General features: G+C 38.9%; 2 gene segments (V, D, J or C); both read right to left on the minus strand.

The window, feature by feature from the left end:
* Window positions 1–1,129: 1,129 nt before the first annotated feature.
* Window positions 1,130–3,683, minus strand: LOC115078214. The segment is given in 2 exon segments: window positions 1,130–1,802; window positions 3,535–3,683. Coding segments are annotated over 2 exon segments (405 nt in total).
* Window positions 3,684–13,414: 9,731 nt separating this feature from the next.
* On the minus strand, window positions 13,415–14,398 carry LOC115078213. The segment is given in 2 exon segments: window positions 13,415–14,126; window positions 14,301–14,398. Coding segments are annotated over 2 exon segments (498 nt in total).
* Window positions 14,399–17,087: the final 2,689 nt, after the last annotated feature.

A 17,087-nucleotide genomic window follows, 5' to 3' on the forward strand; every position in this document is an offset into this window, starting at 1 on the left:
TAGACAAATTGGCGATCTTGAATTTAAAATGGTGGAAATATAATGCGTGGAATTACCAAACCAGACTCTCCAGCTCTCTCTCCACCGATGTTTCAGTAACACGGGCCATCTTGGGGCGCAAATCTTTCTGTGCTACTGAACTCTAGGCTACACAATACTTACATTTCAAATATAAATTCAGATCAGACCAGTCACTGCGTCTTTTTTATAACCTAACTTTTTAAATGTATATTCAATTCACAGATAGAGAGCTATTGATTTAGTATTACTACTGATATGTTTAGTTTGACATTTATATACCGCGTACTTCATACAAATTTCATAGCGGTTTACAAACATAAAACATACATAATCAGCTAAAAGGACGGAATTAATTATGTACATAGTCATCAAAATTAAAACAGAGAATCAATATAATACAGCTCGGGCTCCAGTATGCATATAAAGAAGATTCAACAGATCGTTGGGTAGGCTCTCTTAAACAAATCTCAAGTGTCTTTTAAAAAGATTTTACACTGGACAGGGTTCTTATCTTGTTAGGGAATGAATTCCAAAATAATGGACCGGCCACAGAAAAAGTCTGGTCTCTAGTGATATTTAAATGTATCAGTTTCAAAGTTGGAACTTCAAGAAGATTTTCTGCGCTGATCTTGGGGTCCTGGGTGGTGTGTAGATTTTCAAAACAGAGAATTAACCAGTTCTGATGGTTTATTTTAATAAATTAAAGATGATAACGGCTAATTTATAAAGCATTCTCAAATTAATGGGGAGCCAGTGTAACTCTGCCAATACCGATATTATGTCATCTGGCATGTATTGGATGTTCCTTAAAAAGCAAAATAAAGTGGTGTGGTGTGGTTACCGTGTTTATTCACTTGAATACCTAGACATGAGAACCAACAAATAATTTGTAGATGATATGTTTTTGTTGAACCAACTTAATACGTCTGTGACTAGTTTTCCAGAATTATGCATATTCAGGTATCTCATGCCTAGTTCATTCCGTACTATTGAAATTCAATAAAACAAGGGATATTTTTTCATTGACCTGAGGGTGGGAATATGACTCTGGAAAGCTATCATAAATGTATTATATTAACTCTAAAAATATATCAGTTATAATTATTTTGACTGTTAATTGTTCTTAAATCGCTCAAATAAAATCAAACTGAAGATACAACACCATTTAAGACATTTGTGTTCAGTAAGTCACCAATGTTCCCATATCTCTCTAAATACTGTATTGTATAGTCTGTTCACCCTATATTGTATAGGGTGAATCAAAGCTGATATTCTTAGAGCTATTATAATATATTCTGATAGCTAACAATAATTCAGCTAATTTATTTACCAGGGGGGTAATGCAGGTCTTCATGTAATTGTGAAATAATAATTTACCAAGGGTATGAGGTAGTTGGGGTTACACTGTAGGACCTTTACAGGTGAAGGCTAAGGTTTTCAGTCATGGTAGAGGCACTGTTTTTGTGCTTGTGTCTTTGCTGCTTCCTTCACTGTGACATGCACCCTCACAGTACAGTAATAGACCGCAGAGTCTCCAGTCTCCAGCTGGTTGATGATCAGGGTGCTGGACAATTGTACAGCGTTAACGGACATGTGATATCTCCCATCTTCAGTCGAGCCGTACCCCTGGATTATGACCTCTGGAGCGGTGTCTGGGAAGTGCCTGTACCAGCACATGAGGTTGTAGTTGCTGACACTGTGGTTGCAGGGGATTTCTACCATACTCCCCACCCTGGACTTCAGAGCAGGTGGCTGATTGACTTCCATGCTACTTTGGCCACCTAGAAAACAATGAGAACAGTAATGCGATTTGGCATTTTGGTGTCCCGTCCATTTATATATCTATATCTCTATATCTATATCTCTATCTCTATCTCTATATATCTATCTATATCTATATCTATATAGATAGATATCTATATATCTATATAGATAGATATCTATATATATCTATATAGATAGATATCTATATATATCTATATAGATAGATATCTATATATATCTATAGATATATATATATATATTGACAGTTTTTCTAGTTCTGCTAATCTGAAGAAATCTTGGAACTCTTACAGATTAGGGGTATAAAAACGCGAATACTTTTCAGATTATTCTCTGATTCACAATATGAAGACATCTTTCTTCTAAACCCTCCGAGATAGTGAAATAAAATAATTTATTTATTTTTTTTCTCCCACTCCTTTTATGCGACAGGAATGCGCAGGGCTCGGCTGCTGCCCTTCATCAAAGATAGTGGCAAAGCCTGAGCAGCATTTCCATCCTGGTGAAGCTTTTCTAATTAGCAGGTACTATGGCAGGTTAATTGGAAAGCTAAAGCTAGAAACGCAGAATAATCTTCGTCTTACTCCAATAAAATGTAAAATCGAGTGCCGGCACGGAAGACAGTAAGACACATAACACATCCAAAGGTATTAAAAAACAAAACAATCAAAAACAACTGAGGATCGGGAGACCAGACCGGTTGATGCAGTCGTTTCCCTGTGGTAGAGGACATCACCGCACCTAAAACTCTTTAAAGTAAAATAGGGAGCGGTCAGGCATCAGCTCCCGATTTTAAAACCTAAAATCGAATCAGGCCGAAAATGACTAATGATGACCAACAGAGAAGAGAGAGCAGACGCAATCAATTCAATACAGGAACCTGGTGAGAGGAGAATGTTTAGTAAATTCAGAAGAGGACCAATGGAAGCACCACTTGTGGCACCAATCTATGAAAACACAGAAAAAAATACCCTGAGAGAAATCCAAACTTGGGACTGTGTTATTTAGAGACAGTGAGTCGGGTTTTATTTCTTCCTTTCTGATTCACCGTGTCCCCTACAAACCAATAGTAGGAAGACTCCAGCATTTGGGGGTTCGGTCTGTGATGAGCAGAGAGGCAGAGGGTATTTCCCGATGGCTTCCCCTGATCCCCAGTGCATGGATCTGGAGTTGGTCAAAGTGTGAAGGCAGGAGATTTCAGAGGGAAGAGCAATGGCAGGAACCTGAGGACTGGCCAAGAACACAGATGGAGTGCGCTAAAATACTTTTCTTTCTGACACTTTACCCTCCATTGCCTCAGGTACAAACAGCTTGTGAGCCGTCTGGGGACAGAGAAATACCTACAGTGGAATATAAAAATCTATAAATAAAATAATTTATCCCAACAAAGGCTGTCAAATGGCAAGCTTCGACAAATGCTTGTATTACTTTCATCTCAACTACATCGTTTACCATGTAATTTGTCACACCAGTCAAGTACCCTTTGGTCAGAATTAAGAAGAGGTGTCGTTTTCTCTTATAAACCTATTACTTCGTTTTTCATCCTTTCGGTGCATAGATTCAGAACTCTTAGACTGTCAAAGATGCATTAAATCTAAAGGTCACAACCTGTAAGCATCAAAGATTAATGAAACACCAAAGTAATTCTGTATAGACCATACATTTAATTTATAAAATGTCAATACAATCTTATTTTTTTCTATAAAAGAAGAAAACAAAAATCAAACTTACACAGTATGAATGAGAATAGAAGGACCATCAGAAATGTCTCAAGCTTACAGATGGAAAACATGTTTACTAGGGAAATTGTATTTAGTTTAAAGAGAATTAAGAAATACCATGGTACAGAATATGAAAGCGCTGTTGATAATAGGCCAACCTCTTCCACTGGCAAGTCCAATTAAGTTACTCAATTTTGATTTTCTGCATCTTAAAATGACTCAAGATATTTTCCCCACCTTCTGGTGACGCTTAAATGTTTGTGTGTGTGTGAGAGAGTGAGAGAGATTCTGAATTCTGTCTCCTTTCCTTAATAGGCTTTTGATGTTAACAGTTGATTAACTAGAGGTTGGTGATTCTTGAATCGTAGTGACACCCAGTGGGCAGAATTATTTATTTACATATCGCTTAAATCTGGAAAAGCATCTCTAAAAACTGCATCCACTTTGTGAAAGTAACACTGAAACTTTGAAGCTATAAGCAAATACATTTATTTGCACATGTTATAAAACCGGGCGTACATTTGTGCGTGCCAGATTGCACGCACAAATGTACACCCACGCGTATGTTTTAAAATCTGCCCCTTATTTTTTACCTTTGTTCTCTGATCTTATTTTTCTAATCATTTGGTCCCAATCTCTTTTTCCCCCTTGTCTGTCTTTTCCTTGTTCCTTTTCCAGGGTCTCTTTTATTCTGTCTGGCTCTTTCCTTCCTCCTTCATACACACACACACACACACACACTCTCTCAGATGATCTCTCACACACACATGCTTTCCCTCACATAGGATTCAACACTTCCATGCTCTCTTTCACATACACACAGGTTTCCACTGCCTCCCCACACTCTTACATGCTCTCTTGCACACAGGCGCCCACTCCCACAAACATACACACACACACACTCTGTCTCACATGCAGGTTCCTGCTCCCACTTCCATTCATACATACACACAGTCTCTCACTCTCATATACAAGCTACCTCTCTCACACAAACACACAGACTCCCACTCACACACTCATCCCCATCAGGTAGGCTGTAACTCCCCCCCCTCCCCAAGCAGGCTCCCATTCACCCATGCACCCCCAGGAAGGCTTGCAATAAAAAGCAATTTAGAGACAAAAAGTATTTGCAAATTATGAATTACAAAAGTATCACACACATTTATTTATTAAAACATTTTTATACTATGTTATCTAAAATTCAGACTAATGGTGAAATGAATGAAGCAAGCTTAATATTTATCTTCCAATGACAGACATTTGTAATCAGTTTTAGAACCTGCAATTTAAGTCAGGAACTTTTCTTTTGTCAGAGCATATTCTGTGCGTGAATAAAGGAAATGTGACATTTTCACTGTCCCTACCTTAAAGAATCTTTATAGGACCATCATTGACACTCTCATATGTGGTGTGAGGGGAACATTAAGTGGTATCTTTATAGATCTGGAAAAAGAATTGCAAACTGCCCACTCATCGGTCTGCTTCACAACCCAGCACGAACAAATCTACACCTGATTTTATAACATGCACGCACTGCCGTGCCCATGTTATAAAATCCAAGGTCGGCGCGCGCAACTTGTGCAACTTGCGCGCGCCGAGCTATGCAGCCTTCCTATGTTCCCTCCAAGGCCGCTCCGAAATCAGAGCAGCCTCGGAGGGATCTTTCCTTCCACCTCCCCCCACATTCCCCTCCCTTCCCCTACCTAACCCGCCCCCCAGCCCAAACCTAGAACCCCCCCCCCTTACCTTTGTTAGGTAAGTTGCGCCTCCCGGCAGGCGTAGCTTACATGTGCCGGCTGATGGCTGGCCCGTGATCCCGGCCAGAGCGGCAAATGGCAGCTGTGCCTGGAGGCTCTGGCCATGCCCTTGCCCCGCCCCTATTTGCAAGCCCTGGGACATACACGCATCCAGGGGCTTGCGCATGCAAAATAGGCTCGGCGCGCACAGAAGGGGTTTTAAAGGGTTACGCACGTATATTACGTGCGTAACCCTTTTAAAATCTGCCCCAATATGTGTATCTTTTGGCCTAGGCTTTATTTTTCTAGAAATTTGGAAAATTCACAAAGAAATTTTGCAAGCAGAAACTTGGTAAAAAAAAACAACAAAAAAACCCTGCATGACAAAGAAATTGACAATGACATTTACAAGAAAAAATTATATATAGCCACAAGTCTGGCATTCACATTGTAGCAGTTAAGAGGTGAGTTCTAGTAGCTCCAGATACCAAGATTTGTTCTTCGGAGACAAGTGTTTATAAACTGAAAATATATAAATATTGAATCTTATTTCCTTCCTATCCCTAGTTAGGTGATTCTAGAAAAAATGATATATATTTTTATAGTACTCTCATTATTTGTCTGTACTGGAATCACAGGGAGCTGCTATACCGGAAATGGCCACAATATGTCAGTATCCACACGTCAATACTACGGATAAGCGCAAGACCAAAGTCTATCGAGTTCAACATCCTGTCCTCAACAGTGTCCAGTCTGGGTCAGAAGCACCAGACAGATCCTAAAAAAAAAAAAAATTTAAAAAATAGATTTGTTATTCATTCCCAGGGAAAATGAAGGTTTTCTCAATTCTACCTGGCTTAAAATTGTTTTTTTCCCAATAACTTGTGCAAACCTCTTTTAAACGTTGTTATACTTATCTTGACTACTCCTTATTTCAATAGATTCCACAGCTTGACTGTATGCGGAGTGAAAAGTAGTTTATACAATTTGTTTTATAAACTGCTGTTTCTTAGTTTCATGGAGTGTCTTCTTATTTTAGTATTATTTGAAAAGATAAATAACTGTCCTCTATTTACCCTTTCCACCCCACTCATGTTTTATAAACTTCTATCATGTCTACACTCCATTATCTCTTTTCCAAGCCTCTCATCATAAGGGAATCGTTTCATCCCATTTATCATTTCTGTTACCCTACTTTGCACGTTTCCAGTTCTGCTATCATTTTTTAGATGCAGTGACCAGAACTGAAGATATTGTCTGCCTTGAACAGACAGGATCTTATAAAGTCAAGCTGTGATTTTGAACCATGTTGGGCTTTAGGCTTGGAGAGAGTCAGTGGTCACATTGCTGAGTAGATGGTTTGTACCAGTGCCAGGAGTGTTGGCACCATAAAAACATGCCACATCAGGTGTAACAGCAGTGAATGGTAGGGGCTCTGGATTTGATGTCATAATGGTGACAGTGGCATCAGTTGTGGTGAAGGCCATGTCATTGGCCACATGCGTGATGCTATATGCCTTGGGAGATGCACAGGTCATGTGTTCTGGGCAACAAGAAGAGGCACTGGAGAGCCTAAGAGAGAGGATTAATAGTAGTTGGCATAGAGAAGGGATTATCTGAGGTTATGTTTATGATTGGCTGGTGGAATTGGGATTGAAAGAGTGCTGTCTAAGAATTCAATATATAGATGAATTGGTCAGTGAATATAGGTTTGTATAAGTATTTTCTCTTGCACATTAAAAATATATACATTTAACATATCCCTATTATACATGAAACAGTTTTTAACAATGTGTTCATGTGAATTAAGTGGTCAGAAAAGTGTAGCATTGTGTATATCACCTCAATGTTTATAAGTGTGCAGTATCACAATCATAAAAAATACCAACCATTATTCAAGGTAATTATATCTATTGCTTGTGGGTTAAAAAATCCTAATATTCAGACTAAAGAATTGTTTAAGTCCCACTCCTGATGTTGCATCCAGCATACTAATAGATTTATCTTATTTTATTTTATTTATTTTAAAACAAATCCAAAGACTTAAGCAACTTAGGAAAATGACATCCATAATATTAATATCACAAACCAAAAAGAGAGGAAAAAGGATAAACTATCCAATTATGTAAATCTAACAAAACAGGTAAATTATATAAAGACCACTTTTTATATGAAAGCAAATGACAATATCATAAATGATCATAGAAACATAGAAACATAGAAATGACGGCAGAAGAAGACCAAATGGCCCATCCAGTCTGCCCAGCAAGCTTCACACATATTTTCTCTCATACTTATCTGTTTCTCTTAGCTCTTGGTTCTATTTCCCTTCCACCCCCACCTTTAATGTGATATCAGAAAATGTGCTTTTACATTTTCAGATCACTTTAAAATTTTCAGTCTGCGGCCTCTCGCCGCACAATGGGCCGCAAGCCGTAATCAGCCTATAAAGAGGTGTGTTATGTTTAATCATTTATTGTCATATTGCTAGATTTTTCTTTAATCTCAAAAAAAACTTTTTATAACCAATTGTTAACCAATTATTTAAACCACCAAAAAACGTTTTTCAAACAGGCTCTTGAAAAAGTGCTATAATTCCCACATTTAAACTAACTCAAAACCATTAAAATTTCCACATTGAAAAATGTTGGAAAAACGAATACTTAGCCGCTTAGTAAGATGTGGCCAAAAAGGCTCATGGAATGCAGTTCAAAATTTTTCATTCAAGATTATCCCGACATGATTCATGTTTCGATTGATGCACAATCTTCTTCAGGGGATTCTCTTAAATTTTCTTTAAAGGCCAATATTCTCCAGTCCTTAAAAACAAAATAAGAACAACTCAGATCTACAAACTCACAGGAAAAAAGGGAGGAAATTTGTAATATATACCACTTTTTAAGCAATTTTCCTAAATGCATGGGAAACTTATTCCTAACTACGAGAAAGAAAAAGAAAGGGAAGCAAACTCACCCAGACGGCGCAACCCTCTCCTCCAACACATTCAAAAAATGGCGCCACCGCGTCCATAGAGACAGCCCTTGCCTTTGCCATTTAAATCTTGCCATATCTGCATACGTCACCGGATATCCCATCCAAAATACATTCATTATAGAACTACTCCTCCCACAATGCAAAGGGCTAGAAAACGGACCAATCGATTTCTCTATTTAAGCCCTTCGGGGCTACGGTGTCAAAGTAATGTATCCATTTCTGTTCCCTTCTCAAAAGATAATTGTCAAAATCGCCCCCTCTATTACCATAATATTAAAACATAACTTCAATAAAAAGAAAACTACAATAAGTAGGATAAATAAAAATATAATAAAACATTGGAAATCAGACAAACAAAAGTGTAGTAATCAAATAAAAACATAGAATTATAAAAATAAAAATATATTATATATAAAGCCAGGAGAAACAATTACATAATCCTGAATGCCTCTGTAAAAAGAAAAGCTTTAAGTTGTTTCCTACATGATTTCACACTTGGCTCTTTCCTTGCAGCCTCTGGTAGTTTATTCCACCTTGCCAGTGCTATTGTGGCAAACATTCTCTCACCAGATGGATTTATTCTGGTCATCCTAGGAGTTTATCAGCAGATCAAAGTGCTCTTGATGGGTGGTAGATTTCGAGGAGTGGGTTGATGCCCAGAGGGGCCTCCTTGCTGAGGCCCTTAGAGCCATAAACTGGATTCACCATGTAACAGGAAACCAGTGGAGGGTAAGAAGTGCTTGTGAAATATGATCAGATCAAGATGTCCCAGTCAGAATTCGGGCAGAAAAATTCTGAATCGCTTTGAGAGTGTAGTGAGGAAGAGTTGCAGTAATCCAAATCGTTGAGAGCCAATGCTTGAAGAATAGTTCTGAAATTAGTAGGCTCAAGGTATGGTTTCATTTTCCTCAAACTACACAGTTTAAATAATAATAATAATAATAATAATAATAATAATAATAATAATAATAATAAAAGCATTTTGCACAACTGCTTTGATTTGTGGTTTAAAGGAAATTTCAGAATCCATTACAACAGCTGAATTCTTAACTTTGTTAACAATCCCTTCAAATTGAAAAACTAAAGATGGAGAATGGCTTAACTGTGACTACAGAAGTTTTTAAAATTTAGCCAAAATTATATTCCATCTATTCTGGTTGACTAGGTAACTATGCATCAGCTTTACTGATAAATGTATGTATTAAATAATTAAAATATAAATGTATACTACTTCAGCCTTCATAATATAATTGAATCAACAGTGTCGTCCTGCCACTGTCAAGCGGACTGCAGTTAAGTATTTTAGGTTCCAGTTGTGCATTAGTTCATTTCTTCTAAAGAAGTGCTTGTGGTCACAATTTCTCTCTTCGTTATAAGTTTAACTTGGAAACGTTTAACAGGTGCCTACAGTGTAAGAACAGGGTATGTGCTGTGTCCTGCCCCGGCTTGGCTTGCAGCTGTGTTTCTGAAAAGGTTTTTGCATTAGAGTCCATGTGCATTCTGTCGCCGTGGCCTCCCAAAGCACAGAAGTACATTGCAGAGTCCCCCAGCTGGAGACCTGAAATTTTTAAACTGATGGATCCAGTAGATTTTCTGAAGTCAACCAAAAATCGATTCCCAGCTTTATTAGACTCCGAGCCTTCCGAATATTGTGCAAAGAGTATAGATAATGTTCCTCCAGGATACTGTTTGTACCATAACAAGTTATAGTAAGAATAGCTTGTGGTATAAGTGCATTCCAGGGATACGGAGTTACTTTCGCTTTCTTCAAGCTCTGATTGGGATTGCGTGACACTATTCCTGTCTTGCTGGTTACTGAACCCTGTAGGAGAGAAAAGTTGAAAGCAATGATAAAGTACAAGGAATAAATAACGTGTATACCTGATAGACAGACAGAAATATATTATTTTGTGGAGCGTATGGCTACATATACATCTTTGCTCTTTAACTTTTGCATTCTTTCCCTAAATATAGGCACAAAGAAGGCCCTTAGAAAGGATAGAAATCTGTTTTAGTAGAACCATTCACACTCACACCTTCCTTATGATATTTTTACTAGCTATAGTACTGTGGCTACTCACTCAGGCACATTAAAACAATGAGGATCGCTAAGACGCTGGGCAACTTCATTTTGACAGCTGATAGAACTTATATTTGCTTCATACCCTAACCTCCTGTATCTTGCCCTAAAAGTGGTCTGTGTTATGCCTCTGGCTGTATTTGCATGAAGCACGTGACAACCGTTTCCTGATTAACTTCAGAGAAGACGTCCTAAGGTGTATTCTTTGGAGAACTGTCCGTGAATTGGCAGAATATAAATGATGCATAAATAAATAAGATTTCATAAAGTTTGGTTTGTTTCAATAGATTATAAGGGGGTATCTATAGGCATGAAAAGTTGGCATTTATTCTTAGTCCACAATAAAATACAATTCAATAATGTTATATAGCATATTTCCAACGCATGTACCCTGAAAATATCTAATGGTCATAAATATTATACAGACTGAAGCAAAAGCAGTGCACCATTATATAGCAAGAGAAGAATTCATAAACATGATTTGCAGAGCAGATGAGGGGAAAAATGCACAGGTATTTCATGCCAGAATGAAAGGGAAGGGGAAAAGAAATATCTGTTATTTGAAACAGTTTCATAAGGTATGTCCTTCTCTTCCCTAACTTCTGATTCTTACTCAGAGTATGGATTTCCCTTTTCCCTTTAAGAGAGAAAGTTCCAGGTAGTGTTGCCAAAACCTAGGGGACATTTTTTTTTAAAGAAGATGAAACATACACCTCTTTTTTCCAGTTCAATGGAAACTCTCAGACCTTTACCTAGGAGAAAGAAAGAGCCGTGACACTGAAGCAGCAGATTGCAGTACTGTACCTGATATTTTAAGGAGGATTAGCTCTTATACAGTGCTGTATACGTACATAATGTTTTTCCTAAAAATTACTTGGCCACAAGGGCCTCACCATGGAGAACTAGCAACATAAGTTTGGCTATGACTTGCTCAAGTGGCACAGAGAGCAATGACAATGGTGGTACAGAAATCTTTAATCATAGAACTAATTTTCCATTTGTATTGAATTTATATTCTAGATATAATTACCTGGAGGAAGACATAAATGATTAAATATCCCAGCAAGTCAGAATTTTACAAACTTTTTTGTAGATTCACTATTGTAGGAGAAACACATTTAGTCTACATAAACTTTAAAGGTTAGAAAAGTAACTTTAGTCAAATGAAATTTCCGCTGATAAAATCAACATCGCTTTACAAAGCATAGCAGAATCGATGCTGATTGAGATTCTAAATCAATAGTGCCCTCCTGTGGCCATAATGATGAATAGCAATTTTTCATTCCCCTGGCCACAGGTTTTTCAGAATAAAGGCGCGATTCTTCATTGTGAGCTAAAATTACATCGACATTTCCAATCACAGCTATCATTTTTTAAAATCGATTTGCAGCTGCAAAGGAGAGGATTTTTTCCCCACTGTGCTTCCCACAGAACGCTGGTCCTTTACGATAGAATCTTCAAGGAAAAGTCATAAATAGCCAAGGCCTCAAACTCCACATAGTAGCAGTAATGTGTTCCCAATTCCCTGACATGACGGCTTTTTTCAGTTGGAATGCAGGTAATTCCAGAAACAACAAAAAATCTAATAAATCTTACGTGTCATCCTAATGCAAAGTTTCAGCTGTTTCTGTGAGACAATACTGCCCTCTAGCTGTTAGTGTATTTGTTATATTAATAAGTGTTTTAGTTTTGCGTTTCTTTGCCTGTTTGTTTCTGTGTAGTGCAATGGATCCTGTAGTTTAGATATAATTAGACTCCTGCTCGGGTCCTCAATTACATCAACATCAAAGAAATAAGAATGAAATGCCCCTCCAGAGGAGATGGTGAGGAAGAAAACAGAAACAAATGTAAAAGGGCATGGGATAGGCACTGTGGATCCCTAAAGGCTTGAGGATTATAATGAAGAAAAGGGTACATGGGGGTGCCCTGCACAGAGCGGCATGGGGATTACTACCTTTAACCAAATAGCCTTGATGATTTTGAAACAACTGCAATATGGCTCTTTGCTTTGACGGTGTGGCCAGAAAAAAAGGATATTGAATTCTGAAGACGGTCAACACTAGGACCCAACTTTTATGGTCTGGGCTATCGATATGCTGACATTGGAGATAAAGCTTCTACGGCCAAGTCCAAAAGCAAAGAATGTTGAAGCAGCATTGTCTGAATTACCAGGAAGGCTGCTCACCACATAAAAAATGTTGCAGTAATTTTGGTATGGGTTTGACAGTTGCTTGGTTTTGCTTGTAAGCATCACTATGCTTAATGCAAGGCACGGAGCAGCTGTTACTATTCAATCTTAACAGACACATGGGGGTAACCTGCAAGAAGCAGCAGTTACTGCCCTTGGTGGACACTTGAGGGTATCCTGCATAGAGTGGCAATTACTACCATAAGAAACTTGCTGGGCAGACTGGATGGACCATTTGCTCTTTTTCAGAAGGGTAATATGATATGTAAATTGTATGGGGAGTATATGTGAGCGCTCAGATTCCTCTTGTAATCAAAATATTTCATTCTGTGTCTATGGGGGGAGGACGACAGTAGTGTATAAAATCACAAGAGGATTAGAAAAGATAAATGTGAATCGGTTATTTACTCTTTCAGAAAATACAAGGACTAGAGTGCACTCCATGAAGTTAGCAAGCAGCACATTTAAAACAAATTGGAGAAAACTCTTTTTCACTCAATGCAGAAGTTCTGGAATTCATTGCCAGAGGATGTGGTTAAGGCAGTTAGCATAACTGTGTTTTAAAAAAGGTTTGGACAAGTTCCTGGGGAAGAATTCCATAAACTGCTTTTAATCAAGTTAACTTAGGGAATAACCACTGTTTATTATCAGCATTAGTAGCAAGGGATCTATTTAATGTTTGGGTACTTGCCAGGTTCTTGTATCCTGGATTGGCCACTGTTGGAAACAGGATGCTGGGCTTGTTGAACCCTCGGTCTGACCCAGCATGACAACTTCTTAAGTCCTTAAGACCATTTCCCACAAAATGCTGGTCAGTTTTAAAAGCCTGAGGCTCCCTTGAGATTTATTTATTTTATTTCATAGCATTAATTCAACAATTAAAGAGGGGTTACAGAGGTAGTATTCATAGCAGACGATAACATCTATCAAATTTAATGTTCCAATATATTTGACTAAGAGGGGCATTTCTTCTATCATTAATTATACATAGAAAGATGGAAAGGTTCATTATGATAATCCTTCTCCTTCTCTCTATTATTATCAAAACCAACCAACTGCAAATCATGAAAATTATAAGCAGAGAGAAGGATTTAAACAGAGCTAGAACCATGGACTACGAATGAGACAGATGAGTACTGACATTAATTTGATCTACCTGTGCAATATTAGGGCACATTTTAAAATAATCAGGCGATGTTTGTTGTGTGCTTTATTGTTGGTCACATCGTGTTGCACTGTGCAGCACTGGAGGTTTTTGCACGGTGCTGTAACCTGCTTCAGTCGCAGTGTGTCGTCGCCAAGGGCACAGTAATAGGTGCCAGAGTCTCCTAAAGCCACATCCGAGATGGTCAGGCTGCTGGACCTGGAGTCCGCGGACGCTGTGAATCTTCCCTTGGCGAAATCCGCTTTGTGGCTGCTGCAGCCTCTCAGTGCCCCCGGCTCCCGCAGGATGTACTGAAAAGCTCGGTGCGGATATCGCACGTACCAGAAAAGGCAAGGATAGGAGGAGCTGCTTGTGTATCCGCAGCCGAAAACCTTCCTCTCGCCTTCTTTACCTGACATCTCCGTCTGCGCTTGTTCAACCGAATCGGACAAGATGGCAACTGGAAAATAAGAAGCGAATAATGTCACTCTGCATGCATTACTCGTCAGTGTTAGACGGACAGACGCTCATTTATCGATGGTGCCTTGCAGACCTTTATATTTTATTCTATAAGGCACATCACAACTTCAAAAATATCCAGAACAGCAACAACGCAAAATGCTAATTCCCATACCTAGAAATAGAGAGAAAATGAAAAACCAGGGGAGAAGGTTGTTCATCCTGAGTGAGCTAAGCGTTCACTGCCAGACAAACGAAGCAGGATCTTATCCCAGCTCGGCTTCTCGAATGTGTGCGGTTTAGTACAAAATCACAAACGGAGGGGGAAATGTTTTACCTTTAGCCAATCAGGACTTTCTAACCTGCACTTACGGACTTCCAGTTGGTTGGTTTTTGTTTCCACATTCACTGGCTGCCTTCAGGTCCAGGACATTTTGCGATATGTAAAAATCACGAGTAACCATTGCTTAATACAAGGATAGTAGAGAAGGTCACCCCTGTATCCCTGTCCATCCGCAATCCAGTCCAACTGCACAAATCTTTAAAAGAAACGCACCAAGAATGAGCTTTTTCAGCTTCCAACAAGTAAAACGCGTCATTCTAATAGCAACAAATAATAGAGAAAAAAATGAGATTAAAGCCGAAATCGTCCTGTCCTGTTTCCGTTAAATAAAGAACTTATTGGAAGAAATAGTAATTTGCAGCATTTGGCCTCATTCAGGACTATTGCATTACTCTGGCAAATATACTGAAAGATTAGGAATGAGCAATTTTGAGTGAGTTCTGTTCTGTTCTCTAGTTTTCCCCAAAAATATTCCAGGAAGGACTTATGCTGTCATAATTAATGGCACCAACGTGCAGATGCAGAGCAGCCGCTCATGCTTAATAGGAATTGGGGTATTCCACAGGATTTCCATTCAAAGTGAAATTAAATCGGAGTCACCTTTCTCCTGTTCCTTAGATTCAGGCATCACATAGCTCGCTACAACACCAACCTAATATTTTGCCAGTTGAGATTCTTAGAAATGAAGCATGAGGAAGGAGCTTGTGGTTTAAGCCAAACGTTTACAGCCTGTGACTTGAATTTAAAAATTCTCTGTGAATTTTAGTTTATATGTAATTTTAATGATTATGAAATATTTCTGGAAATGTGTGCTGATACCACTTAAGGGTGTGGTATTTTCTGCAGTAATTTGCAAATACAAATTAGAATAATTATTTTATTATCACCACAAGTGATTGGGGAGAGGAAGACCAACATGTAGAACAGAAAACACTTTCAGAGCAAAGTTATGTACCAGTTTTTTGTTTGGGGATTTACTTAGCCAAAAGAGTGAGTAATGGATGGAGGGAGTATGAGTTGTGTGGGGCAGAGGGGGAAAGAATGAGTCAAGGGATCAAAGGTGCTGAGGGGATCAGAAGTAGGGGAGGGCAAGTGAGTGAGGGAAAGGATCAAAGGGGCTATGCCTTGAGTGGGGGAAAGGGGAAATAGTGATTCAAGGGATCAGAGGGACTATTTATTTTTATTTATTTATTTAACATTTCTTTTATACCGATATCCGTTCGCACATCTTATCGGTTCACAGTGAACAAAAAACCATTGGGCAGTGCCCGTACATTTAACATATAACAGATAACATAATATAATATGATGAACTAGGCAACATATAAATAAATTTTTGGGAGGAGCCCTTACATATAACAGGCATCATTGGGTAGATGCTATGGAATGTGAGTGAGATGATCAGAATAGGGGCCAGTCTGTGGGAGGTGATCAGAGGGGACAGAGAATGAGGGGAGGGGATAAGAGTGGATGTAGTAGAGGAGGGAGAGAGAAGAGAGTGAAAGAGGAAATAACACAAGTATTGATCCCTTCCTGCCACCCCCCACCTTCCTGCCCTGCTTCTGAATTCCAGGCCCCACTCCCCTGTCTAAGGAGACAGAGGGTCAGCAGACAGTTCACACCAATCTACTCCTACCCCCCATGGCAGAGGAGAACGGCAGATTCTGGTTTGAAGAGGAGGTTTGTGCATTGCTTGAAGAGGGAGAGGAGGAGAGTTCCTGGAGAGGGTAATTTTCCAGGAAGAAGAAGGGCTTGAGGACCACCAGGGATTGGGGAGGGTTTGAGGAGCCTTAGGACCACTGGGAGGAGGATGAGGACTAGAGGGGAATAAATGGGAGTCTGGGAATGGAGGCTCAGGATCACTAGGGTGGAGAGGAGGATGTTGTTAGAAAGACAGAGAGATCCATTCTCTCTTCCCTCCTTCTTCTTGCCCTAGTGATCCAACCCCAGCCTCCACCGGTGCTTTACCCATCAGTGCTCATTAAGAAGGTTAAAAGTGCGAAGAATAAATTTAGGTATGTGTGTGTGTGTGTGAGAGAGAGAGAGCGTGCACCCATGGACTTGGTCTCGCTCCTTTGCATGAGTCACACCTAAATTTAAATTGCATAAACCAACTTTCATTACTGAAGAGTCACCAGGCAGGGGTTAAGCTTAGGGCAAACATTTAGTAGAATAGATCAGGGCCAGCCAGAAGTTAATATTAGAGACTATACTGGTTTCTCGAGGAAAATTGTCCAGTGCTTAGTACTAGGGCAGGCAAACGTGCATGAGGTGATTGCTGTCAGAGAGAGGAATGGATAGCCTAAGTTATTTAAGGCATAATGGTGAGGCTTATGCATCTTGCAATCAAGTATTCATGACATGGGGCATGAGGAAGAGTATCTTCAAAGAGCATAAGAGACAGCTCTTACAGAATCATCCCAACAATAAACAAAAGAATAAAAACAAAATAAAACTCGCATAGATTTAAATGGCATCAGATGCCTGTGTATTAAAAAATGCCAATATTCAGTGAAAAATATATTTAAAACCAACCATGAACCAACCAGCAAACTAATATTTTAATCATATTTTTGCATTTTTATCCCAAACAGATAGTTATAACCAGCTAGTCAACTT

Source organism: Rhinatrema bivittatum, chromosome 16, assembly GCF_901001135.1.
Source record: "Rhinatrema bivittatum chromosome 16, aRhiBiv1.1, whole genome shotgun sequence".
NCBI classification, from domain to species: Eukaryota; Metazoa; Chordata; class Amphibia; order Gymnophiona; family Rhinatrematidae; genus Rhinatrema; species Rhinatrema bivittatum.